Genomic DNA, 24,756 nt, shown 5'->3' on the forward strand with positions numbered 1-24,756 from the left:
AGAGTCTGTCTCTGTGTGTGTCTTTCGTTCAGGCTGCGCGTAAACTAATAGACCCACGGCTACGAAATTTGGTACATAGGTGCATTTAGACAAGAGCCAGTGCACCCTCAAAGCGATTTTTTCGAAATTCGAATTTGAATTTTTTTTATTTTATGTTTTGTGACGAAATTGCGTTATTTTGAGACATAACGGGCTATAGGAAAACGAGATTTTACTCTACACACTCCATTTTCACATTGTCATGAAACGTAGGCACTTAGCTATTTTACGAACTTAAAATAAATTTTGTGTTTCAATAAATCGATTAAATACGAATTTATTTAACAAAAGGAGCTTAACACCTTTTCAACGGGTAAACTTTCATCCTTGTGACTGCTTTTACAAAAAGAATTTTGGAAAAATTATAATATTTTGTATTTTTACAAAAAGTTTTAAATGAAGCTTCCGAGTACACTTCTCACATCTTTAAAAATGTGATTTTGGCAACAATTTTCTGTCTTATTGTTGTTGATAGATTTTTGATGAAATCGCATTATTTTGAATAGTTTCATTCTTTTAGAAATATGGCTTTGGCAACAATTTTTCATCATATTTCTTATGTCACTGTTTTTGATTTTTTTTTTTTTTTTTTTTTTTTTTTATAAAGTTGTTATGTAGAGTAGAATTCTACGTGGAATTTTATGTTTTTTAAGTTGCTTTCACGTTATTTTTTGCTTATTTCACTGTTTGTAAGATACTGAAAAGTTTTGCATGATGTTTTTTTCTTCAACAGAAATTTGGTTAATTTTTTTATTAGGATAATTAATATTTGTATTAAGGGATATAGCTTATTTCATTGTAATTTTTTCTCTTGAAGACATAAAATATCATTAATTATACTTTGCTTTTCAGAATTCTTTGTTTTTTGTATTCTTTTATGTTATTTATTGCTCGTTTCACTGTTTTTAAGATATTGAAAAGTTTTGAGTGATTTTTTTAGGAAACATCGTTTTGAGTGATTTTCTTAACCTCCTTTATACCATTTGAGTTCTTAAGATTTTGCAAAGAGAAGTTGGTTAATTTATTTATTAGGATAATTAATATTTGTAGTAAGGATACTGCTTATTTCATTGTAATTTTGTTAATACGTAATAATTTTTTTTTTTTTTTTTATGAATTTGTTCTGCAGAGTAAAATTCTACGCAGTTTTTAAATTTAACGTTTGGTTATCCCTTCACCCATTTTTCCAGTACATTTAAATGTCAGACAAAGGCTGGCAGCGAAGCTGCTAGTTCTAAAATAATTTTTTTTTCAAAAAGTTGGGAAATGATTAAATATTAAATTCACTGTTAACATGGGAGGATAAACATTCTTTTTTTCCCTAAAACAGAAATCAAACTTTCCTGGCATGCTTTTAACAACAGCACTTCTAGAACTACAAAAGAAGTGCAACTTCCTTTTGCTGAAATCTGAATAAATTCACTAAGTAAAGTGAATTGGTTCTTTGAATCATTTCCAGAGCAGATCTAATCCCTAGACAGTTGATGAAATTTCAAAAGAGATCAGAGATGAGAAAGGGGGTGATAGCCAAATATGCACTGCCAACTGATCAGCATAATCAAGACCCCACTAGTTATAAAAACACACAAGTACACTAAGTTTTGGAATTTAAGAATAGAAATATCTCATAATAAAAGTTACTACTGAAACAGCTTTATTGACTTTTTCCTTTTTCTTACCTAGTGAAAGCAAGCTTTAGTAAAGTCAAAAACTTACTACGGAAAATGAGGAACAGGTTGAGTATTTTTGGATAGGGCATTTAAAAAAAAATCAAGCTAAGCAATTTTATGCCAAACACTAAAAAAAAATGCATCATTACATCAAGCACAATCATCACATTCATTAAAATTGTTGGTGTATTTAATTATGGCAAAGCACACGAGGGCTATCTGCCAAAGGGGAGGGATGCCTTTCGTGGAGGACTTTCTAAGGGAAACTGGCTCGTATACACGTTACACTGGGGAAAACCACGAAAACGCCCATGCAGCCAGCCCGTTCGCGGGATTCGAACCTCTGACCGAACTACCAGTGTTCAGCGACTTTACCGCTCGGCCGCTGGTGGGCCCATTAAAATTGAGCTATGCGCATTTGGAATATGTGATTTTGTTTCTGAAAGTATGTTTATATTTGTAAAAAATTTAAAATATCAACAATAATAATAAAACAAATCTAATAAGTGCAGTTTTATTTTTCCCTTCTAAAATTTTTGTTTATATTCTTAGTCTAATTTTTATCTTTAAGTTAGTTATGTGCAATTATTTATATTATGATTATTCTGTATGTCCTATATTATAGAGAAAAATATAAAGGGGATGGATGAACATAACCATTCTTTTAAAAGGAGTCAATGCAAGAAAAGGGTTGGGATTCCCTGATCTAGTGTTATGTTCATTTGCTCATTATCAAATGAGGATTATGTATTAATGTAGTTTAATAGATAAATTTGTGTAATATATTACAATTTGTGCATAATTATAAGAGTATATAAATATGTTATGAGATGTATACTTGAGAGTCCATACACTCATCATTTTTGGTAACTAATTCCAAAATATCATGTTTGAAAACTATATTAAATAGTGGTTTTTACAGCATTAATAGTGTAAATTTATGTAAATAATTGTGCTTAACTATTTGGATGAATTTCTTGTGTACTACTTATTTACTTAGTATTATCGTGTTGACTTTGTGAATTATTTTATTCAAGCTCAAGTTTTTTTATCGTGTATTTTTTTGCATAATGTATGTATTACTTAATGTATTTAATGGCTTTTCATGTTATGGCAGCTGTAACTTTGAATAAGTAGTTTAAAAAGAACGCAGATGTAGATTATTAATATATGCGAGTTCTTTTCAAGGTCAGATCAGTCAGCAATTTAGTCACAATAGTCATTCTTAGATTAAACTGAACAAAGACATCTGCCAGTTTTAATTATGCTATTTTAGGTGTCCCCTTCAATTTATTAACATATCACTTAGAGCTCTGATTAATGTTTAAGCATTCCTTTTCATATGATCATTCAGATTTTTACAAATTATAAACAAAAAATTATGCAATTAAAAGAGATTAAAATTTACAATTTCCCTTTTGATTTATTCAACAGAGGGAAAAAGAATACACAACAGACTCTATACTATCTTTTCTTATTAAAATAGAAATACAATACTGATTGACAATTACTTACTAAAATGAAAGAAATTAATTCCTAAAATGTGAAACTAAATAAGTATTTTTAAATAAATCCCAGTAAACAATTTCTCATGCCTAAAAAATTGACAAAGACATTCATAAACATTAAAAACTAAATGTATACACTTACCGGGTGGAAATATGTACTTATTTTTCTTTTTCCTGTTTTTCAATATCCTATGCATTTTTCTTAATACAAGAGGTACTTTACTATTTTCTACTAGATTAGGTTTTTTTGGCTTAATACTATCTAACTGAGTTCTGTCTTTAAAATCAACATCATTAGGTGGTGGAGACTTTTCACGATCACAAAAAAACTTTTCAGAGGATGAACATGAATTCACTCCAGATGATAAATGGGAATCAGCCTGTAAGAGTGAAGGTGGATTAGGAGATGATACACAATTTGATACAATTGAATCTTCTGACCTTGTTTGATCTTCACTACTTTCCATTTTAATAATTACATTATTTTTTATTAGATTGGGAATAACTTTAGCTTCATTAGATTCAGAATTCATTGTAGTAACTTCCATTGGTGAAAGAGGATCAGTTTTTATAGCATGCAACTGTGCATTGATTAATGCAATAGTACTCTGACTAGCATCTTGAGTTTTCTTTTGTTTATCTAAAAGCTTATTCTGTGCAATTTTTGCATGAAGTCTGTTCATAGTTTTAGACAGTTTAGGTGCATTACTTTTAAGTTTGCTGTCCATGGAAGCAAAATTTTTAGGAGTCTGTTCACACCTAGAAGGAGAATCCAGAGAAGACACATCTGGAGAACTTTTCTGGGAGCAATTCCAAGCATTTCTTAAAATGGGTGTAGCTGAAAATCCAATGCAACCATTCTCATTTTCTGATGCAGGATCAGGAAAAGCATAAGGGTCATCAGAATTAAAAGTATCTTCATTACATGACACACTATTTTCTTTAGTTAATAAAGCCTTTAAACGATCTGAGAACTTCAACTTCCCTTCACCTGGTAATAACACATCTTTTTCCTTTTCTTTCTTAAGCTTACGTTCCTTCTTTGGCAATATACCAGCCACCTGCATGTGGCTGTTACAAAACCTAGAATAATAAGTAAATAAAATAAAAGAAAAAGAAAAAAGATATAAATAAATAATAGTATAATAAATAAATAGTAAATAAGTACTTCAGAATTCGGTTCACATATTCAAGTTTATACACTATGACACCCACTAGACTTTTGATATCAGGCAAAACGTACGATATCAATTTTAATACACATATCTGGATCTCCAATAAAATACTTATTAACTCCCTGCACCAGTATGTTGCCATTCAGTGTAACATAAAATATTTAACTTACAAATTTTATCTTGTATGTTTCTGAGTAGCAAATGAAATGATTAAAAAGCAGTTCTTAAAAATACTTTTCCTACTTTTTAATTTCATTGATTTAAATAAAAATGCTTTAAATCATAAGATGTCTAATTAGATATATTAAATATTGTTTATGAAATGACATTGCCTAGACTCATTAAAATCATTATATACTTTTCTTTTCTTTTTACGATAACTGGCTGCTTGAATGACCAGTTTTCAAAGAAACGAAAATATAGGGAACATTAAAAAATAAAGTATGCAACCCCCAACATTCTATCAGGAACACTAAACATAAGCTGTTTTTAAATATTTTATGATTTTGCTCTTGAATTTTAAGTATCATACATGAGAAGAAAGCGATGCTTAATAATAATAAAACTGCATTTGCAGGAGTGAATCTAATGCCGTTATCACATCTATAGACGCGCGCGCTTACCCGGGACAATTCCGAGAAACGAGATTCTAGTAGCACGGCTTTAAGCGGCAGGCTTCCGAGAAATGTTTCGTCTAGCTAGGAGGAACGTGTCCCGGCTACGAGAAACATTTTAAAACTTTTCCCAAAATGTTCCGGCTGGAGACGTGTTCCTCGAACGTTCAACCAATCAGACGAAAGGTCAGCTTCTGAAGGATCACGGGTAACTTTCAATATGGCGATGGCTCTCACTGTGAAGTGATGGACGGTGGAAATAGAGGCCGATTTAATTATTGCAGTTTTGTTGTAATACTACTGCCTGAGTCATTTTTTAAATGTGTATATATTCATTAAATATATAATCGTGGAAATTTCAGAGTTGACATTATTTTACGACGTTCTTGCATTTCGGATTTGTTTACAAATTGTTCGTAGCCAAAAGTTCGCCAAATTTGTCGTATTTCGTGCTGATCGTGTATTATAACACTGTTATATAATAGAATTTTATTTCTTAAATTTAAGTTGAATAATTTTTTTTAAATCCGTTTGTATATGCACGGCTTTTCTCCTAATTACTTATCTTTTAAATTGTTAACTGCATAATCAGTGACACATTTTAAACAGCATAAAAGATGCATAAAAAAGAAAAGCATAGCTTATGTAATAATGAGAATACTCATTAAATTTGTCTATTATTTTCATGTTATTAATGAAATACTTTTTGAATTATAAATACATTAGAAACTATACTTTTATTGGAAATGCTACATATTGAAACATTGAAAATTTATGGATTCATTATTATGCATGATGAAAAACATGTGTATATACATTCATTAATATAAATCTTATTCATTACATTAATACTAATAAATATATATTAACAACTTCTAAAACATCGCATCTCTCTATCTGTACGTAAATATATGACTTATTAGATGTGTATATATATATGTATGTATGAATACAAAAATGAATATTGCCAAGAAGTTTATTTGAAGTTACTTTTAATTCAGATAACGATTATGTAATTGGCAGCAACTATAGTTATCAGTTCTTTGCAAATTATTATGGGCATGTAATAATCAGTTGAAAAATAACTGATGAGTATTTGAGTACTAAAGAGTGTACACATTTTGTTATTGGGTTAATTCATAATTATATCATACGTATGATCTACGTAATAAAAACATGACTAATAAATAATAAGAAATGTAAAAGCTGTGCATTTATAACATTTGATTACTTAAAACAGCGCTCAACTGATTATCACCTTCATGTCTGTTTACATAATGAATTGCACTCTCCAATTAAGTGCACGGGCCTACTAGTGGCCGAAGCGTCGTTGAACACTGGTAGTTCTGTCTCAGTTAACACTGATAGTTCTGTCTCAGGTTAGAATGCCGCGAACGGGCTGGCTACATGACGTTTCCTTGGTTTGCCCCATTTGTAACTGGTATACGAGCCAGTTTTAAAAAATCTTCTACAAAGGGATCCCTCCTGTTGTTATCCCTCGAGGCTTTGCGGTAATCACATAAAACCAACTGAGCCCACCAGCGGCCGAGCGGTAAAGTCGCTGAACACTGGTAGTTCGGTCCGAGGTTCAAATCCCGCGAACGGGCTGGCTGCATGGACGCTTTCGTGGTTTTCCCCATGTGTAACGTGTAGACGAGCCAGTTTCCCTTATAAAGTCCTCCCCGAAGGCATCCCTTCCCTTAGGCAGATAGCCCTAGTGTGCTTTGCTGTAATCTCAATAAATTAAACCATAAAACAAACTCATGATGTGAACACCTAATTTTTAGAGTTGGTATAATTAATGTGTTTTAGGTATATTACCGAGTGTTCTATGGGACAGTAAACAACTCGCACATGTTTGATTGCTCATGTATTCATATGCTTTATTTGATCTTCATTTTGCTGAATAGTATCTGCTGGCTGTGAGGAGGTAAATATCAGCCATATAGATTTTTGTCATTTGAATGGACAGAACAGTAATTATGAGCCATAAAGTTAGTCAGAAAATGCTTTCACCAGGTCACAAATTTTCCAGTGAGCCATCAAATTTTCATTGAAATGCAGACAACAGAAAATACACATAAGCGATGTGTGATAAATAGACTTATCCAGCACATGTTTTTAAACTATTCTTAGAGTGTATACAGAATTTGGCTATTACTGATGTAATTGATTGCTATAACCAGAAGTGTGTTTATCTGTTACACGAAGTGCCAGAGTGGAGATCAAAGTGATTAACTTGATAGCAATCACCTTTCTATTATCTTCCATTACTAAGAATAAAGTTTAAAACGAAAAGCGTGTGACCGATTCAAAACAACACGAAGAAGCGAATGTCACTTGAAAGGAAACGTCACTTTTGCCAATCTGATCGATAACTGATTCTTGTTTGGCTTTCAGCCTGTTTGCCAAGTGAAGATGGTAACCCTATTTCGCCAAAGGCCATTTCTCAGAACTGTTGCTACAAACGTTTTGTCCTGGCAACAAACAGCTAATGTGATAACGGCTTAAGAACAGATTGGTAACCTGCGATGCTCAGCAAAGGTATAAAAACCTTCTAGTGCAACATTAAAATCTGAATGCTTTGAAATTTTGTTTTGTTTTTCCAGCACCAGATATGCTATTTGTCTTGATCCTTATTTTTTTTGTCAATATCACTTTTGGTGGCATTATCCTTTCATTTAGATAATCTCACTAAATGTATTATTTTTAAAGATATAATATAGTGAATATTAAAAAAAAATTTCATTATCAATGTAACAAATAACAGGATGTCGCCACCAAATCTTATTGCCATCTACTATTTTTAAAAATAATAATGCACTAAATATATATAAAACATAAATGCATGGCAATACAAATTTCTAAGAATTTGCTGCTTTTAAAAATTTTGTGATTTTACTGTTGAATTTTATAAGTCTGCTGAAAGAAATGTTTAATAATAAAGTAAAAACAAGTTATTTTAGCAGGAGTGAATCCAAAAATGGATTGGTAAACTTTGAACTCAGCAAGAAGATTAAAAACCTCAACAAACCCTCTGGTGTAATGTTAAAAACTGAATCTTTTCAGACTTTTTATGCTGCCTCCCCCTCTTTTAACCCCTTAATTGCTGCGAGAGTATATATATGCCTTGCTTTGCCGATGCGTTAACTGCCCTGTTATATCGTCTATATATATGCTCTCCCGAAATACTATCATTTCCTTTGCACTGCTACCAGTGCGTGGTTATTGCTCCTGTTTCTATTTGAGTAAAACATTATTATTATTTAATTTCTGAGTCTTCTGTTTTCGTTTACTGTTCCTAGTAGGTGCTTTTCTTACAAATATGTCTGATAGTGATGAATCATTTTTGAATTATTTTTTTGATGAATTGCTCATCCTTCGTACTGTTCCTAACTAACAATTTTGCAGACCAGTATATGAACCAACATCCTGTAAAAGAAAAGTCAAGAACAAAATAGCGAGATTCAACCAATTCAGAAGAAATATGTTTTTCTAGGTGTACTGATTTTACAAGGCATAACACTGAAACCTGATATTACACTTTACTGGTATAAAAATAAATTGATCAAAAACTCCATTTTAGGGGATCTTTTTTATTATACAAACATCATTATTATCATACTTACATCTTTTTTATTACTTTTACTCTAAACATTAAATTTTGCATTTTCATTTTTTCTTTTCTTCCTTATTTTGTGAAAATAAACAGTCTTTAAACAGCAAAACTTGCACTTATTTTTCCCCTAATACATCGCAAATGCACGCCTGTATAAAAAAAATGGTGTTAATAGAGTGAATCTTGTATGTTTTCTGCAGCAGTTAAGGGGTTAAGAAATTGGTAAAGGTGAAATTACTGCAAGTTGAAGTTACTGAAAATGTTACTCTGCCACAGAAGCCACAGAATTCATTTCCACAGAAATTTTGTAGTATTAAAATTCCATGTATAATATACTGATATAAAATTTTTTGCTGATAATGTTGATATAAATGTATTGTAACATACTGCATTTTTATTGCATAATTATGTATGTCAGACTGTAAGAAAGCAAGCGAGCTTCAAAAGATAGGAGTTATCACCCAACCAGTCCCAAACTGTATGCAGTTAAAATGCTCCAGTTAACTATAATCATATGCAAAAATTTTATTGAATATTATAAAAAGTTATTCAAGAAAAATAAGTAGGGAAACTGACTACATTACTTAGAGAGCAATGGAAATTAGTTTAATTTTATAATAGAGAGATTGGCATGAAAAGTACTTAAATTGAGCAAAATATTTTATAGCAAAGGAAAATAACACAACCAAAAAAAAATTTAAATTGCTTGAGTAATAAAGATTCTTCCAAGGACTAAACTAGTTTAACCCCTTAATGCATTTGCCTGTGTCTGACATGGGCGGAAGTTACCGGCAAATTTGCACATGAATCTCACGTTATTTTATTTCTAATGCCCATCTGACATCCGTTCCAATAAAAATAGATGCACTAGATTACAATTAAACTTAACATAGATGATACCACTATGCAGCATTTCCCTTGGGTAAACCAGATGGTGCATTTTGATGATTAGCTATAAGTTTGTTAGAAATTCTTTGATATAAAGCAGTTGTTTGGTATGGAAAATGTAATATATCCATTTTTATTACACAAATATCACAAAAGTAAGAGTTAACCACAAAGTAACTTTTACTAAGTGTTTTTGTAATTGTTTAGAAAAAGTTATCCGATAAATGAGCGACTCTGACGATGGCGATTTTGAATATGCCAATTTATCAGATAATTTCAGCAATGAAAATGATGATTTCTTGAGTGATGGAAGTGAATCAGAAGATAATATTTGACGAGATTTTGGATATAGCAAGAAACTGGTATCGAACTAGTACAAATCGACTAAATGTTGCACCACCGAGATTTCGATTTGAAGCAAACCCTGGCTGTTCTTTTACTTTGACAGATTGCTATGATATTTTGTCATACTTTGAATTATTTTTTTATAACTCTCTTATGGACATAATTCTAACTGAAACAAATAGGTATGCATTTCAACATCCAGGATCGTCACAGAACCAATGGTCACCGATTACCATGGAAGAATTACATATATTTTTAGCCATAACTATACTAAAAAGGTATAATTAGAAGGCCTGAGGTAAGGATGTATTGATCAAAACTTGAAATTTTTCAATCACCTATTTTTCCGATGCTCCTTACCTTCCGCCACTATTCTGAGATAAAAATAAGTCTTCTTTTCTCTAACAGCAAAACTTACAATGCTGAGATTCACAAACATCCCAAGCTCAATAAGATACGGCCTGTATTTGACCATATAAATAAAAAGTGTTCTTTATACACACCAGAAAAAGATATCATAATAGACGAAAGTCTACTACTGTATAAAGGGCGAATAAAATGGAAGCAATATATACCACTGAAATGAGCTCGTTTCGGAATAAAGATGTACCTTTTTTGAAAATCAAAAACTAGTTACTTACATTCATCCATCATATGTACCAGAAAAGGAATGAATATGAGTGATGCATATTGAGAAACGCTAGTATCAACTCAAGTGATGTTGTCACTGATAGAACCATTATTAGATAAAGGGTACTGTTTGACGACTGAAAACTTTTATACTTCTTCACAATTAGCAGATTTCCTAGTAAAACATCAAACAGATACCTACGGAACTCTGAAAAGTATTGGAAAAGAAGTTCCATCTGAAATTAGAAATAAAAAATTGAAAAAGGGAAATGTTATAGCATTTCAAAGAGGGAAGGTAACGGTGAAGAAGCGAGCTTCAGAAGATAGGAGTTATTACCCAACCATTTCAACAATCCATAATGCACAGCAGGAAAATACAAGTAAAACAGTCAATGAAGGTACTCAAATAAAGAAGCCGAAAGTTGTAATTGATTACAACAATATAATGGAAGGCATTGATCGGCTTGATCAGCATCTGCACGATTACCCAACAACAAGAAAATGAGGAAAAAGGTACTATAAGAAAATACTTTGAAATCTTGTGGATATATCTGTATGGAATTCATTAGTACTATATCAAAAAATTGGAGGAAAACAGGATTATTTGGAATTCCACAATATGCTTGTGGAAAAATTAATTGAAAAATACCATTCAAAACTGTTACCCAAAAGAAAGGTCGGTCTGGTTACCAACCTGCGCCTCTGAGATTAACTGAAAGGCACATTCCCAAATTTGTACCACCGACAGAAAAGAAGGCAGCCCCTTGTAGAAATTGCGCCGTTTGTAGCAGTAAAAGGGATGAGAGAGGTAAAAAGATAAGGAAAGTAACAAGATACTATCGTAGGAACTGTAATGTTGGACTTTGTGCAGTATTATGCTTTATGGTATATCATACCAAACTGAATTTTTAGTCATTCTTATGCTCGCAAGTAAGATAATTCGATTTTAATAATTTGAAATTCAAAATAAACACATGACCAAATTGTTTACACTTTGTTTGTATAATATATATATATATATTAATAACTTTTAACCCACCCTCATTTCCCAATCACATCCTCCCACCACTGAAATTGCAAATACTATACCTATATATTCATTTTCTGCCAAAAAACTCTATCACTTTTTACGAGTTTTTCCTAAAAAAACTCATGCTTTAAGGGGTTAATTTTACAAAAAAATAATTTTTCTCGAATTTAAATACAATTTTAACTAATATTTTCATAAATAATATTCAAAATCTTGCAGAAATGTAAAATGCATACAATCAAAATCACAACATAAAAAATCATCATTTTATATAATTCGAATGCTGCAACTTATCAGAGAACTATTACAAAAATACCCATTCAATTATTTTAATAAAAATAACTTACTCTCGATTTTCATTGGAGGGAATAGGATTGGTGCACTTCTGCTTATTATAGCGTGCAACATGAGCACACTGTTTGAAGGGAGCTGATTTGTCCTCCAGTATGTGACGAATGCAAAACGCATAGCCATTAATTCGTCTCTGCTTACAAAGCTTGGCACTGTATGAACATAAGGGTTTCTTATTCACAGGAGAGTAGTGGATATGTTTCCCTTCAAACATCATGAGATAAATCTCATAACAGACTCAAATGTCTGCTTATAGCTAAAAAAGAATATTAAATGTTAAAAACAGGGTTAGATAACTACTAATAATCATTTAAACACATATGTTACTGATAATATATGAAACATCAGCATTGTATAGAACGGTGTTTTTCAACCGCCAGTCCGCGAAATATCCAGCCATCTGTCCAAAATCCAAAGGCATTGAAGATTTTATTGCCTTTTTCCTCAACTTATTTGTGTGAAACTACATTTTCGGCTATGACTGTTATTAAGATGAAACATCGAAATCGACTTGCTCTTGTGCCTGCTCTACATACTGCTGTAACTGGGTTTACGCCAAGGATTGACACTTTAGTCAACAACAGAGACTAGCAGCAATCTAATTGATTTTAGTTTTTATTTCCTTTAATTTTATAAATTATTTTTTGCTTGTTTTGTATCTACCTACGCTGTTTACATTTTGATTCATTGTTGTTTTTGCTAACACATTAATTAAAATATAAATATATCATTCATATTGGAATTTTCTTGGGAGTTTTAGTTAAGTTTTGGTAGTTTTATTCTCGATGCAATATTTTAAGTAAGTTGAATGTACATATGTAAATTATAACAAATAAAATGCTTTAAATATTATTTTTGTATTCATGATTTATTTATGTAAAAAAGTTGTGCCAATGGGTCGAATTATTAATCTTACCGGTCTGCAAGAACATACCGAAATATTTTACCGTTCCTTGGAGTAAATCCAGTTTAGAAACACTGGTATAGAATACCTAAGCATTTTATAGAATGCCTGGCCTTTTTGGGTACAGCATGGAATATGAGAAGAATTATACATTTTCCCTAAGCCCTGTATATAACATCTAAGCATTCTATAGAATGTTATCTAGGTGAAAAATTAACAAAAGGTCACAAAAGGCTATTATCCTCAAACATACAAATGTCATTTTGAAAAAATAATGAAAGAGTGCTATTAAAAAATGTTTATTCAAAACACTGAATCTGTAGTATAAAGAATTTTAAAGAATGCTTGGGAAATGTACGAAATATTAATCGTTTCATACATTATCGGCCAGTTTTCAGCTATCTATAAAATGCCTAGGTATTTTATTCATAGTGAGCAACATAGGCATTGCTGCAAGTGTCTTAAATCCAACTGCACTACTTTCTTAAGTACAAAGTCCAAGATTCAGAATATTAGAAACTTTGGCAATTCCAGATATTGGAAATTTTCGGATTTTAGATTGTTGCTTTAAATCCAGTAAGAGGACATGTGGAAATTTAAAAAATAAAAATATTAATTATTATTATTTCTTTAAGAAAGTGGTATTTTGCAGATGAAAATTGCAATATTTTCTGGATTTGAAACCATACTATAGATTCTATAGTTCTACAGTAGTACTCTATACTACAGATCTAATATACACTGCTTTCATCATTATCATAAAATCTCATAGCTCATTAAAAATTATGCTAATCATATTTAAAAATACCTGCACATGTGACTTCTCATGATCATGCAAATCACACATCAAATTTTACATTAAAATATTCCAAGAATTATTGGTTGCTGCATCTGTTTTTAAAAAGCTATTTTATACATCTCTATCTCTATTTCCCAGAATGCAAAATTCCAATATCCAATGTATAGTTTCAGAGAAAGAGTAAAACAGAGATTTTATCATTTACTAAAACTGTAATTTGATAACATTAAAAATAACAGATGGAACACAATACGACGAGAACCCATCCACACGAGTATGCTCGCGACGTAATTGCTGCTACTTTTCCCACCTGCATAAATTTGCACAATACAGAGGACGTCAACCGAGTTCGCTTCTATTTAGATTTGCTATTCACGATGTGAACAAACAGCCAATAGCTGACTGATTTCTTATCACGTCATAATCGGAAAAAACTTTCTGTTTAGGCTTTTCAATATGGTGTCAGAAACACATAGAGAAGAGTTTTTGTTTAAAAAGATCATAGAAGAGTTTTTGTTTAAAAAGATTAAAATCATCAGCATTGTTTATGGCATCCCCAGTTTTCTGAAATTACATAGTGGTAAAAATTTCAAGTTCCCATTAAAGGGAAAAAACTGCATATTTATAAAACAATGATCCGACCCAGGGATAAATAGAAAGGGCTAGTTCATACCTTTTTTCGACTCCTCGCCAATGCCAGCCTTGTGGAAGGAGTTAACTGGAAATATTCCAACGTAAATGTGTTGCACCTGCTCTGATTTCGCGATTTAAAACTGTAGTTTCATTCAGCTCCAAGGTGATTTTCTGAAGGTTGCATATCTCAAATTAATTTTAATCATATATATTTGTTTTCTAATAATGCAAATATTTAAATAATTTATGTGTATATATATATATTGTAATATTTTATTATTTAATAAATAATTCTATTTATTATTTGATATTGGAGTGGCAATGGCATATTTGTATCATGTAACCATTGCTCAGCAATGTTAGAAATTGTTTAAAATTGTTATTTGAAAGTTTTACCAGCTAGAAGTTGTATGAAAATTTTATAGAGTAAGAAACAGTAATAGTAAGCTGGAGTGTGAAGCTGTAACAGATAGAACTGAATTTAAAGCATCTACATTTGTGAATTGAGAATAAAATTTTATGTTTTACAAAAAAGTTCATCAGTTATTTTGATAAGAACTGCAAAAAACGTTACAGTCTTATAAAATTGGAGGTTCCACCAAGATACTGGAAATTAGGAGTACAATTACCAATTTTGATGGTGCTGGTCTCGTAAACCCAGAAAAATGCTGAAATTTTGTGAACAAGTTTGTTATTTCAAGGAGAAAAGTTATCTTCTGTGTTTCTATAACTTGCGTTCGAGAAAAGAATAGTCGGAACAGGATATTGCTGATTTCCGAAGGAAAGATTAACTTTTGGTTTCATAAAAAAGTGTTTATTGAATTTAATTATTTCATTTCAGAATTATAGTTAAATAGTTTTTATGTAAAATAACGGATACTAAAAATTTTAGGTGTAAATTATAATTGATATTTGTGGTAAAAAAAAAATTATTTTCAAATTATTATTTAGGCTTTACCATTATTTGTATTGAATTTTTATGTTGCTAATTGATGTGTAAGCCATCCCAGCATTTAAAAAAAAAAAAAGGGGGGGAAGTGCTAACTGTGGTTTTGAATTTGTTGTCAAGCAGGGGCATGGAAAATAAGTAGTAACGTCAAATTGACATAGTGTGATTTGATTGTACTGCCCAAATTGGTAAAAGTCTTTTCTTAGTTCTTGCCATCCAGACGTGGTAGATAGTAACATCATCCTGAAATATTACAGCTAAATTGTATTGCCAAACTGGCAAAAATTGTTTTTGTATCGCCAACCAGGTGTGGAGATGGATAGTAAACTCTTAAACTAACGTGAGTAAAATTCCATTGCATTGCCTAACTGGCAAAGGTGTTTATATAATTATCGGCAACGAGGCTTGTGAGTAGTGAATTAAAACCTCAACCCGGCATAATATTTTATTCTGTGCCAAACTGGCAAAGTTGTTTAAGTAATTATCTCCAATTGGTTAGTGTGAATTTATTTGACAAATTAAATCTTGCCAAAAATTATATATTTTTAATACGGGTACAATTTGTAAGATTCAAATTGAAGGAAAGCTTATTAAAGGTAACTTGATCAACATGTCATTCTTAGCTAGGAGTAGAAAAAGGGATTTAAAGGTACTGGCAGAAGAGTTAGGTTTAACCTTGAGAACTGAATTTAAGATTGCTCAATTGCAAAAATTAATTACTGAAAGTCCCGGTTATGATGAAAATTTACTCGAGAACTACTGGCTGCAATTAGAGAAGAAAGAGAAAGAAAGGAAAAATGTGAAAGAGAAGAAAGAGGAAAGGAACACAAAGGAGAAGAAAGGGAGAAAGAACACGAAAGAGAAGGGGAAAAGAAAGAGAAAAAGAAAGTAAAAAAAGAACACGAAAGAGAAGAAAGGGGAAAAGAATGTGAAAGAGAAGAGCATATTAGAGCTTTTGAGCTACAGAAATTTCAATTGAAAGAAATGGCTGCAAGAGCACAGCTGGCAGAAACAACGCAGTTACCTGAGCAGCCTTTAAAAATCAGAATTCATGAGGTTATGCCATGTTTCAACTCTAAAGAAGTTGAAATAAGTTTATTTCCGGCGTTATTTGAGCGTCAAGCTAAAATTATGAATATACCTGCTGAAAATCAAGCGACTCAACTTATGTCACTGCTGCCTCCTGATACTGTTCAGCTTATTGCAAAGAACCAGAAGAGGATGCGAAAAAGTATGAATATGTAAAAGCTCTACTGTTACAGAGATTTAAATTGAGTGTGGAAAAATTTAGACAACTATTTAATAAACACCTAAAATCTACTGAAAGTACTTGGTATGATTTCTACTACGAATTAAAGAATTATTTAGAAGGATGGCTTAACTGATTAAACATTAAAACTTTTGAACAGCTAAAAGATCTCATGCTGGTTGATTAAATAAAAAAGCGTACTTCTCCTGATTTCAAAGAACATTTTATGGATCAATGGACATCCATCATTTCACCTACTGAAATAGTTAAGAAAATTGGAAGATTTTGAAGATGTGAGAAAAACAATAAAACCGAAATTTTCTGTCAATCAGATTGAGAAAATTAACAAAGGATCATTTAAACTGCATTATGATAATTTTGTGAAAAAAATAGAGCATCTGCCTCATTTTAAGCATTCTGATAAATGGGACGATTCAAAATACCAGAAAGATCACCGACAAAGAAGTCAATTTCAAAACAAGAACCAAGAAAATTTATATGACAAAAGATATCGACCACGTTGTTTCGATTGTGGGTCATACGAACATTTTAAGCCTCAGTGCCCTTACTTAAAACCAAAATGAAAAGGTAAACTGCGTATCTTTGAATGATGATTTGTTAGAGACATATACAATTAATGGTTTAGTTAATGGGTATGAAATGCCTGTTCTTCGAGACACAGGAGCCACTGTTGATGTTATTTCTCGAAAATACATAGATAACACAAAAATGACTGGAGAACATATCTGGGTACAATATCTTTTAAATGATCATTTAGTCTGTCTACTGTTAGCAGAAGGTGAAATTAATTGTGAACTTAATCATATAAAAACAAAGGCAGCTGTTGTTACAAATGATCCCAGCAGACATGTATCGGGTAACAAAAGTGCCCAATTGTTCAAAGATATATCATTCTTAAATTTAGAAAATATAAATACGGTTTTGACACGATCTCGAGTAAAAGGATCTCGTGAAGAAGATCGAAGTAGAGAAACTAAAAGAACTGACGTTTATTGAGACTGACGAAGATATTTTACTGCAAGCTGATGAGGAAGACAAGGAAATTAAGAAAGTAATTAATGTTAATTCTAAGAAATTAATTGAATCTCAGCATCAAAGCAGAGATCTAGCCTCATTGCTTAGCAAAGCTAAAAATGAAAGTTCCAGCAAGACAAATGATTCCAAAGTAAAAGAAATTCCAGCAAGACAAATGATTTCAAAGTAAAAGAAAATGGATTCTTGGTGAAAAGTAAAATAGATAAAAATGAAAATGAAAGGGAATTAATTGTTATTCCTGAAAAATATATGGATCAAATAAAATCATTATATCATGATAACACATCTGGACATTTAGGTGACATCAAAACTAAAGATAGATTAACAAGATACTTTTACTGGCCTAATTGCTATAAAGAAATAGAAGAGTATGTTAAAATTTGTGATCCATGTTAAAGAGTGGGAAAATCTAATGATAAAGCCAAAGCTCCTTTGACTTTAGTACCAATTATTGCAGAAGTAGTTTCAAAAATTAACTTTGATGCATGCAGCCCTTTACCAATAGCACCAAATGGCAATAGATATTTAATTACAGCTATTTGTTCAGCTTCAAAATACCCGGATGCTGTACTTATTCCTAATATTGGCACAACGTCAGTAATTGAAGCCATGTTACAAATACTTAGTAGAATGGGTTTGCCGAAAGAAATACAAACTGATCAAGGTAATCTAGCCGTTGAATTTGTAGAAAAATTTGGAATAAAAGTAACTAGAAGCTCAGTGCACCATTCGCAAAGGAGACCTGTTGAAAGATTTCACCGAACAATCAAATGAATTTTAAAAGTACTTATGTATCGAAGCAGCTCCTGAGTGGGAAAAGCAACTTCTTGCAGCTCTGTTTGCTTTAAGAACAATAACGCACGAGAGTATGGGATTTACACGTGCAGAATTAGTATATGGCTGAAATCTTAGAACACTTGTAACGTTATTATATGAACAATGGATGAATCCTGAACATGAAGGAAATAATGTTGTTGAATATGTTTCCCAATTGATAAAATCGGTTAAAAAGATGCAAAGAAATGACTACAGATAAAATGCTGGAAATGCAAACCATAAGAAAAGTGAGGTACAATCGTAAAGCTAATGAAGGAGAATTCTCTGAAGGAGATTTAGTATTAGTTGTATCAATAAGTAAACCAAACAGACTAGCGGTTGAATGGAAAGGTCCTGGGAAGGTTAAGAAGAAGTTATTCGAAACTAATTATGTTGTTCGCTTCGAAGGAAAAAAGAGGCCTTAATCAAGTTTACCATGTTAACATGCTAAAATCTTATCATAGGTCAGCAGATTCGATTAACCTTATGATTACAGAAGATGAATCTGAAACTGATGATATGGAGGAAAATTTCCCAACAACTGACCCTGAACCAACATTGTTCAATTTTGAGGAAATTGAAGAAAACACTTCCTTAAATGATAAGTTAAATGAACAACAAATTCAAGAATTGCATGATCAGCTGTTGAAGTTTTCAAAAATCTCTTCAAATAAGTCTAGAAAAACTCATTTAATAATCATTCAGTTGACAGAAAACACATCGATCCACTGTAAACCATACAGAATTTCTCCTAGACAAACAGATATATTAAAAACAGAAATTAATAAAATGCTTCACCATAAAATAATTGAAATAGAAGATCCAGATTACACTTCTCTTATGATTTTAGTGGAAATAGCAGGAAGAGATCCTAGACCTTGTACCAACTATAGGAAATTGAATAAGTTGACTAAAACTCAATCCTTCTCCTTGCCTAATATCGAACAACGAGTAAAAACTGTAGCAGGCGCAAAATATAGAACTCTTTTGGATTTAACAAAGGGATACTGGCAAATACCGTTAACACCTAATACCCAAAGATTAGTTGCTTTTGTTACAAGTTTCAGCACATTTAGACCTCTACAGATGCCTTTTGAACTTAAAAATGCACCATTTTCATTTAGCAAAATGATGGCCGAAATTCTTCATGGTTGTGTACACTTTGCTGTTTTATATTTAGATGAAATGGCAATCTTTTCAAACACCTGAGAAGAGCATCTAAGTCATCTGAAAGCCGTTTTGACAAAAATAAAGAACACTGGTTTAACCACTTAACCTATAAAATGTAAATTTGCTCAAGATAGAATAAAATATCTAGGACATAATGCAGGTCATGATATAAGAATGCCAAGTGAAGTGAAAGTAAGAGCTTTTCTTGATTTTTCCATTCCATCCACAAAAAGTCAAGTTAGAGCACTTTTGGGATTAGCGGGATATTATAATCATTACATTCCCATGTTCTCATCTACAGCAGCACCTTTAACCGAAACCTTGAAAGGAAACTTAAAGGAAGGAAAAATAAATTGGACAGAAGAGTGCACAAAAGCATTTGAAGAGATTACAGGAAAAACTGTCTCAAGCCTATATTACGTGCACCTGATATTTCAATAGAGAGATTATTTTGCAAACTGATGCTTCAAACTCGAGTATGGGTGTCATTTTAGCTCAGAAAGATGAACGAAACAATGAACATCCAGTATTATACCTCAGTAAGAAGTTTACAGAAACTGAAAAAAAGTTCTCTACCACAGAAAAGGAATGCGTCACCATAATATTTGCTGTAAAGAAATTGCAATCTTATTTAGGGCATACTAAATTCCTCATCATGACCAATCATAAGCCCCTATTGGATCAAAAATAATGTGGGTCTAAATCCAAGACTTAATGAAATGGGCATTAGTATTACAACCCTACAATTACACCGTGGGTCATCAAAGTAGTAAAAACCATTAAAATGTAGACACATTAAGTCTAAACTCCCTCGCCTGATTAAATAATTTGTTTCTCTATATAGATAAAAAAAAATGATTTTGTTCTTTCCTCTCTTCCTGAGTGTATGCTATTATATTATTTGTTGTATTTCAATTATGTATTGTGTTTTGAAAAAAAAATTGTAAATTTCAAGTTATAAAAATATCAACTGAAGTTTATCTGGAGGAGGAAGAGATTGTAACATTTTATTATTTAACAAATAATATAATTATTATCCTTTGATATTGGAGTGGCAGTGCCATATTTGTATCATGCAACTGTTGCTCAGCAACGTCAGAAACTGTTTAAAATTGTTATTCTGAAAGTTTTACCAGCTAGTAGTTGTATGAAAAATTTATATAGAAAGAAACTGTAATAGTAACCTGGAGTGTGAGGCTGTAACAGACAGGCTTGAAATTAAATTATCTATATTTGTGAACTGAGAATAAAATTTTATGTTTTACAAAAAAGCTCATCTGTTTTTTCGATAAAAACTTCAAAATACGTTACAATATATATATATAGTTTTAGTCAGTTTTCATTTTAAATTCTATAAAGTATCGTTTATGTAATATGAATTCTTGCACTGTAGCAACATGCCGCAACATTTTTAGAAATACGAAAGGAAGAGAGATTGTATTTCATGCTTTTCCAGAGAACAATTTGCTTTTGACAAAAGAAGATGCATAAATGTTGAAGAATGGATTCTATTAATGCAAAATGGGCAAAAATTTTCAGCGAACATTTTCTATTGAGTGATTATGAAGATGACATGAAAAAACACTTGATTGCTGCAAAAGAAACTGTTGAAATGCCTGTGCCCAAAGTAAATTTATAGTGCACACTAAACAAAATAACACCAAGAAATTGGAGACAGGAGAAAAGAAAACTAATGCAGAGTGCTTTTGAAAAACTACACAAATTAGGGACAAAGAAAATTCATTTTGAGGTCGAAAATGAAATTGATGACGACAATAATAAATCAAATGTGAATGATTTTGAAATAAAACTCACAAATGACAATGTAAATATCCCTGAATACCCTAAGTATAAAAATAAACAAGAATGCACTGATAATTTGAAGAACAAAAATGTTAGGAAAGTAAGTTGGTTAAGAAATATGTTGCTTATTTTGTACTCTACACTGTAAAATGGCTGCCGGTGATAAGATTAGCCCGAGTTTCTGTATGATTTGGAATGAATGGAACAGAAAGCATTGATTAACTGGTGAGTAAATGAAAGTTGAATACCATCCAAAAATTCCATAATTCTGTAATTCAACAGAATATCTTACCTGGAACAACAATCATATCCGATTGTGGGAAGTTGTACGATTGTCTTTCTGATAATGGCTTCATTCACTTCTCAGAAAAATATGCAATGACATTTAAGGATTTGGAAACCAGAGCTCAAATCAACAGTATCAAAGGTATATGGGGTGTAATAAAAAAAGGATTTTCAAAAGAAAAAAGGATGTTTTTGATTTTTAACTTTTGTGAATTTATGTGGCAACAGCAGCATACAAATTCTCATTCAGATAAATTTAAAACACTTTTTGAATGCTATTAAGGAATTCTATGTGCTACACACCTAAGAGACAAATTTCTAACCCTTTAGTGAACATATATTTCCATTTTTATGTTATTTGTTTGCTTTATTTTGCTTTAAAATGCAGTTTACAGACATTATAATTTTGTTATGTTTTAATTATGTTTTATTGCATTATGTTTTTTGACACCATTTAACTTGGGAGGACATTGCACGTAAGCAGGAATGGCACAAAAAAAAATTGCCAATTTTCACCAAGGGGGACTCTGAAAGATATTTTTCCCCAATGATCAATTTTAATGCCACAATTTAAAAATTAAATTACTAACTAAAAGTAACAGATTGCATACTACATGATTACTGAATCACATGTATGCCTGTGACTATAAAATACTGTCTTGAATGATAGAAAGCAGTGCGTATACCACAAGACATTAATAATAAAGTTGATGTGATATAGAATTCTTTCGGGGCGGGTGGCGTCACACAGACATCAGATGTCAACTGTATTTCAAAATCATGTGTGTCATACAGGAATCACCAGTTAAAAATTATTTATACAACTTTGAAATTTTATGTCTTACAAATCACTATTCTATCTGTGTTTGTTTCATATTGTTCAAAAGTAATTTTTCAGTTATATCCTCATTTGTAAAACTGCTGGTAACTTTCTTGTTTGACATATTTCAGTTCAAGAGGTTTTCTTAGAATTTTCAGTGCTTTTCTAGATTTGATTGCTAAAAACATGTCATCACTTTTTTGTCAGTTTCTGCAGTTCCTTTAACAGTTTCATGGTAAGTTTTGTACAGGTTGTCAATAGTTTTTTCAAACTGACACAAAAAAAAATTAATCTCCATAACTTTCCTCACTGATGTCTCAAACATTAGCAGTAAGTTGCAATTCCTTTGAGGCTTCTTCTTCACAAAAGTCACACTTTCAGAAACAGCTTTAAAAGATTACTCTTCCTCACTGATTGCAATATGCATGGCCTCTAGTACAGATATCAAATTCTTATTTGTTTCAAAGTGCTTCCAATTTCACAAAATTCAATTCTGTTCTTTATTTTCTGAACAACTTTTCTGTAGTAACTTTTGAAAGCTAAATATTGGAGCTATTTGCTGGAAGCAACAATAATTTTTTTGTTTTTTTTTTCCCCCCAGAAAGAGCTTAGAGATGTGTACACTGCCCAGTTTTCAGAAAGAGCTCAGAGGTGTGTGCACTGCCCAGTTATCTAATAACAGTAACCTATTTTTAACTTATCAGTAACCTTTTTTTTTTTTTTTTTTTTTTTTTTTCATTCTGTCATTCATTGCCCCATTTCAAAAGAAAAGCAATGAAAATACTTTACATCCTCCTGTGGTGATCTTGTGATGCCTTCCACATGTGGTTGCTTGCTTGTGTTGCCATCTATTAGCAACAGTGAGAAGTGCTGCATTGCACAAGTGGGACACGATCCTGGGTCTCTTTGCTACAAGTCAAATTCTTTACCACTACCCCAAAATAACTCCTACATGCTAGGTTCAAGAATTTCTTGAACCTAGCACGTTCCAACTCTTTCAAATGGTGAGCACTGAGTTGTTCTTAAGATTGCCACAATATGCTATCCAGAAAGTGGAATGGGAAAGTGGTTAGTGATTCTGACTGCCGTACCGAAGAGTCCGAGTTCAAATCCCGCAGAAGGCATATATATAAATTGATTGTCCCTTCACTGGAGGGAACAGTGGCCCACCTAATTAGGCACTTCCATAATAAAGTGGCCACTGCTTCTGACCATACTTGTGACCAACACTTAGAATGGGTAGTGGGGAAAACATTTGGGAGGGGGGAAAACTTACCATCCACGAGTTCTTATTGCTTTGGTAAGTTCAGGTAAATTCCTAGCTACTTTCAAACATAGACATGTTCTGCTTTTGTCAAACACCAGTGATGTCTTCTTAATCACAGGGTCAATACAGCTTGTTAACAACACAGTAACCCATTCCTTCAGTTTCTTAAATCAGTTGCTTCTTCACTTTTAAATATTAACGTGAGTTTGGGTCATATCCTGTAATGCAGTCCAGTTTCATCTGTACTCATTCAGTAACCCAAGTAAAACGTCTTTTAGTCAGTTAGCAACCACATCTGCCACTTCCTTCTTATCATAAAATTTTTGACGAACAACGCACAATTTCTCTTTCTTCAACTTGTGATATCTGCCTGTTAATATAAACTTCTCTCCAAGCATTTAACGAATTAGTAAAAAAAAGCTTCAGAAAAAAGGTGCTTTTTTCAGTGAAAAAACATTACAACCATTCTAGAAAAGCTGTTTCAATGTCTCTCGATTTTTTTTTTTTTTTTTTTTTTGCTTCTTTGAGACATTTTGCATTTTTTTTTTATTAGCTCTTTACCAATTATAATTTGCTGTTTCAAAACATCTGGGATTATATGCAGTTGTAAATGTAGTCTCTTGCTGCTATCAACACGAGAATTTTAAATATTTTGGAATTTTAGCCTCTTCTTTCAGCTCTTTTTGCTTAGCATTTTCGACATGTTACAAGTTAAGCAAATAATAATTTAAGAAAAGGCTTCTTCCACTATTTCATTCAAATTTCAAATCTTACGTTTCTAGCCAGAAAAAAGTTGCCCTCAGTCTATTTAGTCAATTTGCCACTTCATTATCAAAAGCATTTTCTTCAGTCTACAGTTATCACTCCCTTTCCATTCAAAGACTGTTAATATATGGCAATGAAAAATTTAATGATCCTTTCAAATACCTCTTAGTGAACATAATGTGTCTATCCAAAAGGGAATATTTTGAATGTGGAAACCTTAAAATACGGAATACAGAAGTTGCACTTTCCCCTCTTATCAACTGAAGGAACTCTTGTTCATTCACAATACTTCTAAAGGTCTCTTGAAATCCAATATGGATAAAGGATTCTGAAAAGAGTGTCTAACAAGTACAAGGATAGGAAAATTTCAG

General features: G+C 31.8%; 1 protein-coding gene across 2 annotated transcripts in view; it reads right to left on the minus strand.

Annotated features, from left to right (window-relative positions):
- Window positions 1-24,756, minus strand: part of LOC118196875 (INO80 complex subunit D-like) — a 165,096-nt gene that overhangs the window by 113,767 nt on the left and 26,573 nt on the right. For both annotated transcript variants that reach the window (XM_085815138.1, XM_085815137.1), the window contains exons 3-4: window positions 11,866-12,125; window positions 3,360-4,300 (exon numbers count right to left, since the gene is read on the minus strand). In XM_085815138.1, coding sequence (XP_085671264.1) covers window positions 3,360-4,300; window positions 11,866-12,086 — 1,162 coding nt within the window. In that variant the 5' untranslated portion in view covers window positions 12,087-12,125. The remainder of the gene's footprint in view (window positions 1-3,359; window positions 4,301-11,865; window positions 12,126-24,756) is intronic.

The sequence above is a fragment of the Stegodyphus dumicola genome, chromosome 4 (assembly GCF_044657685.1).
Source record: "Stegodyphus dumicola isolate Sdum_Otavi_A_Nest chromosome 4, ASM4465768v1".
NCBI lineage: Eukaryota > Metazoa > Arthropoda > Arachnida > Araneae > Eresidae > Stegodyphus > Stegodyphus dumicola.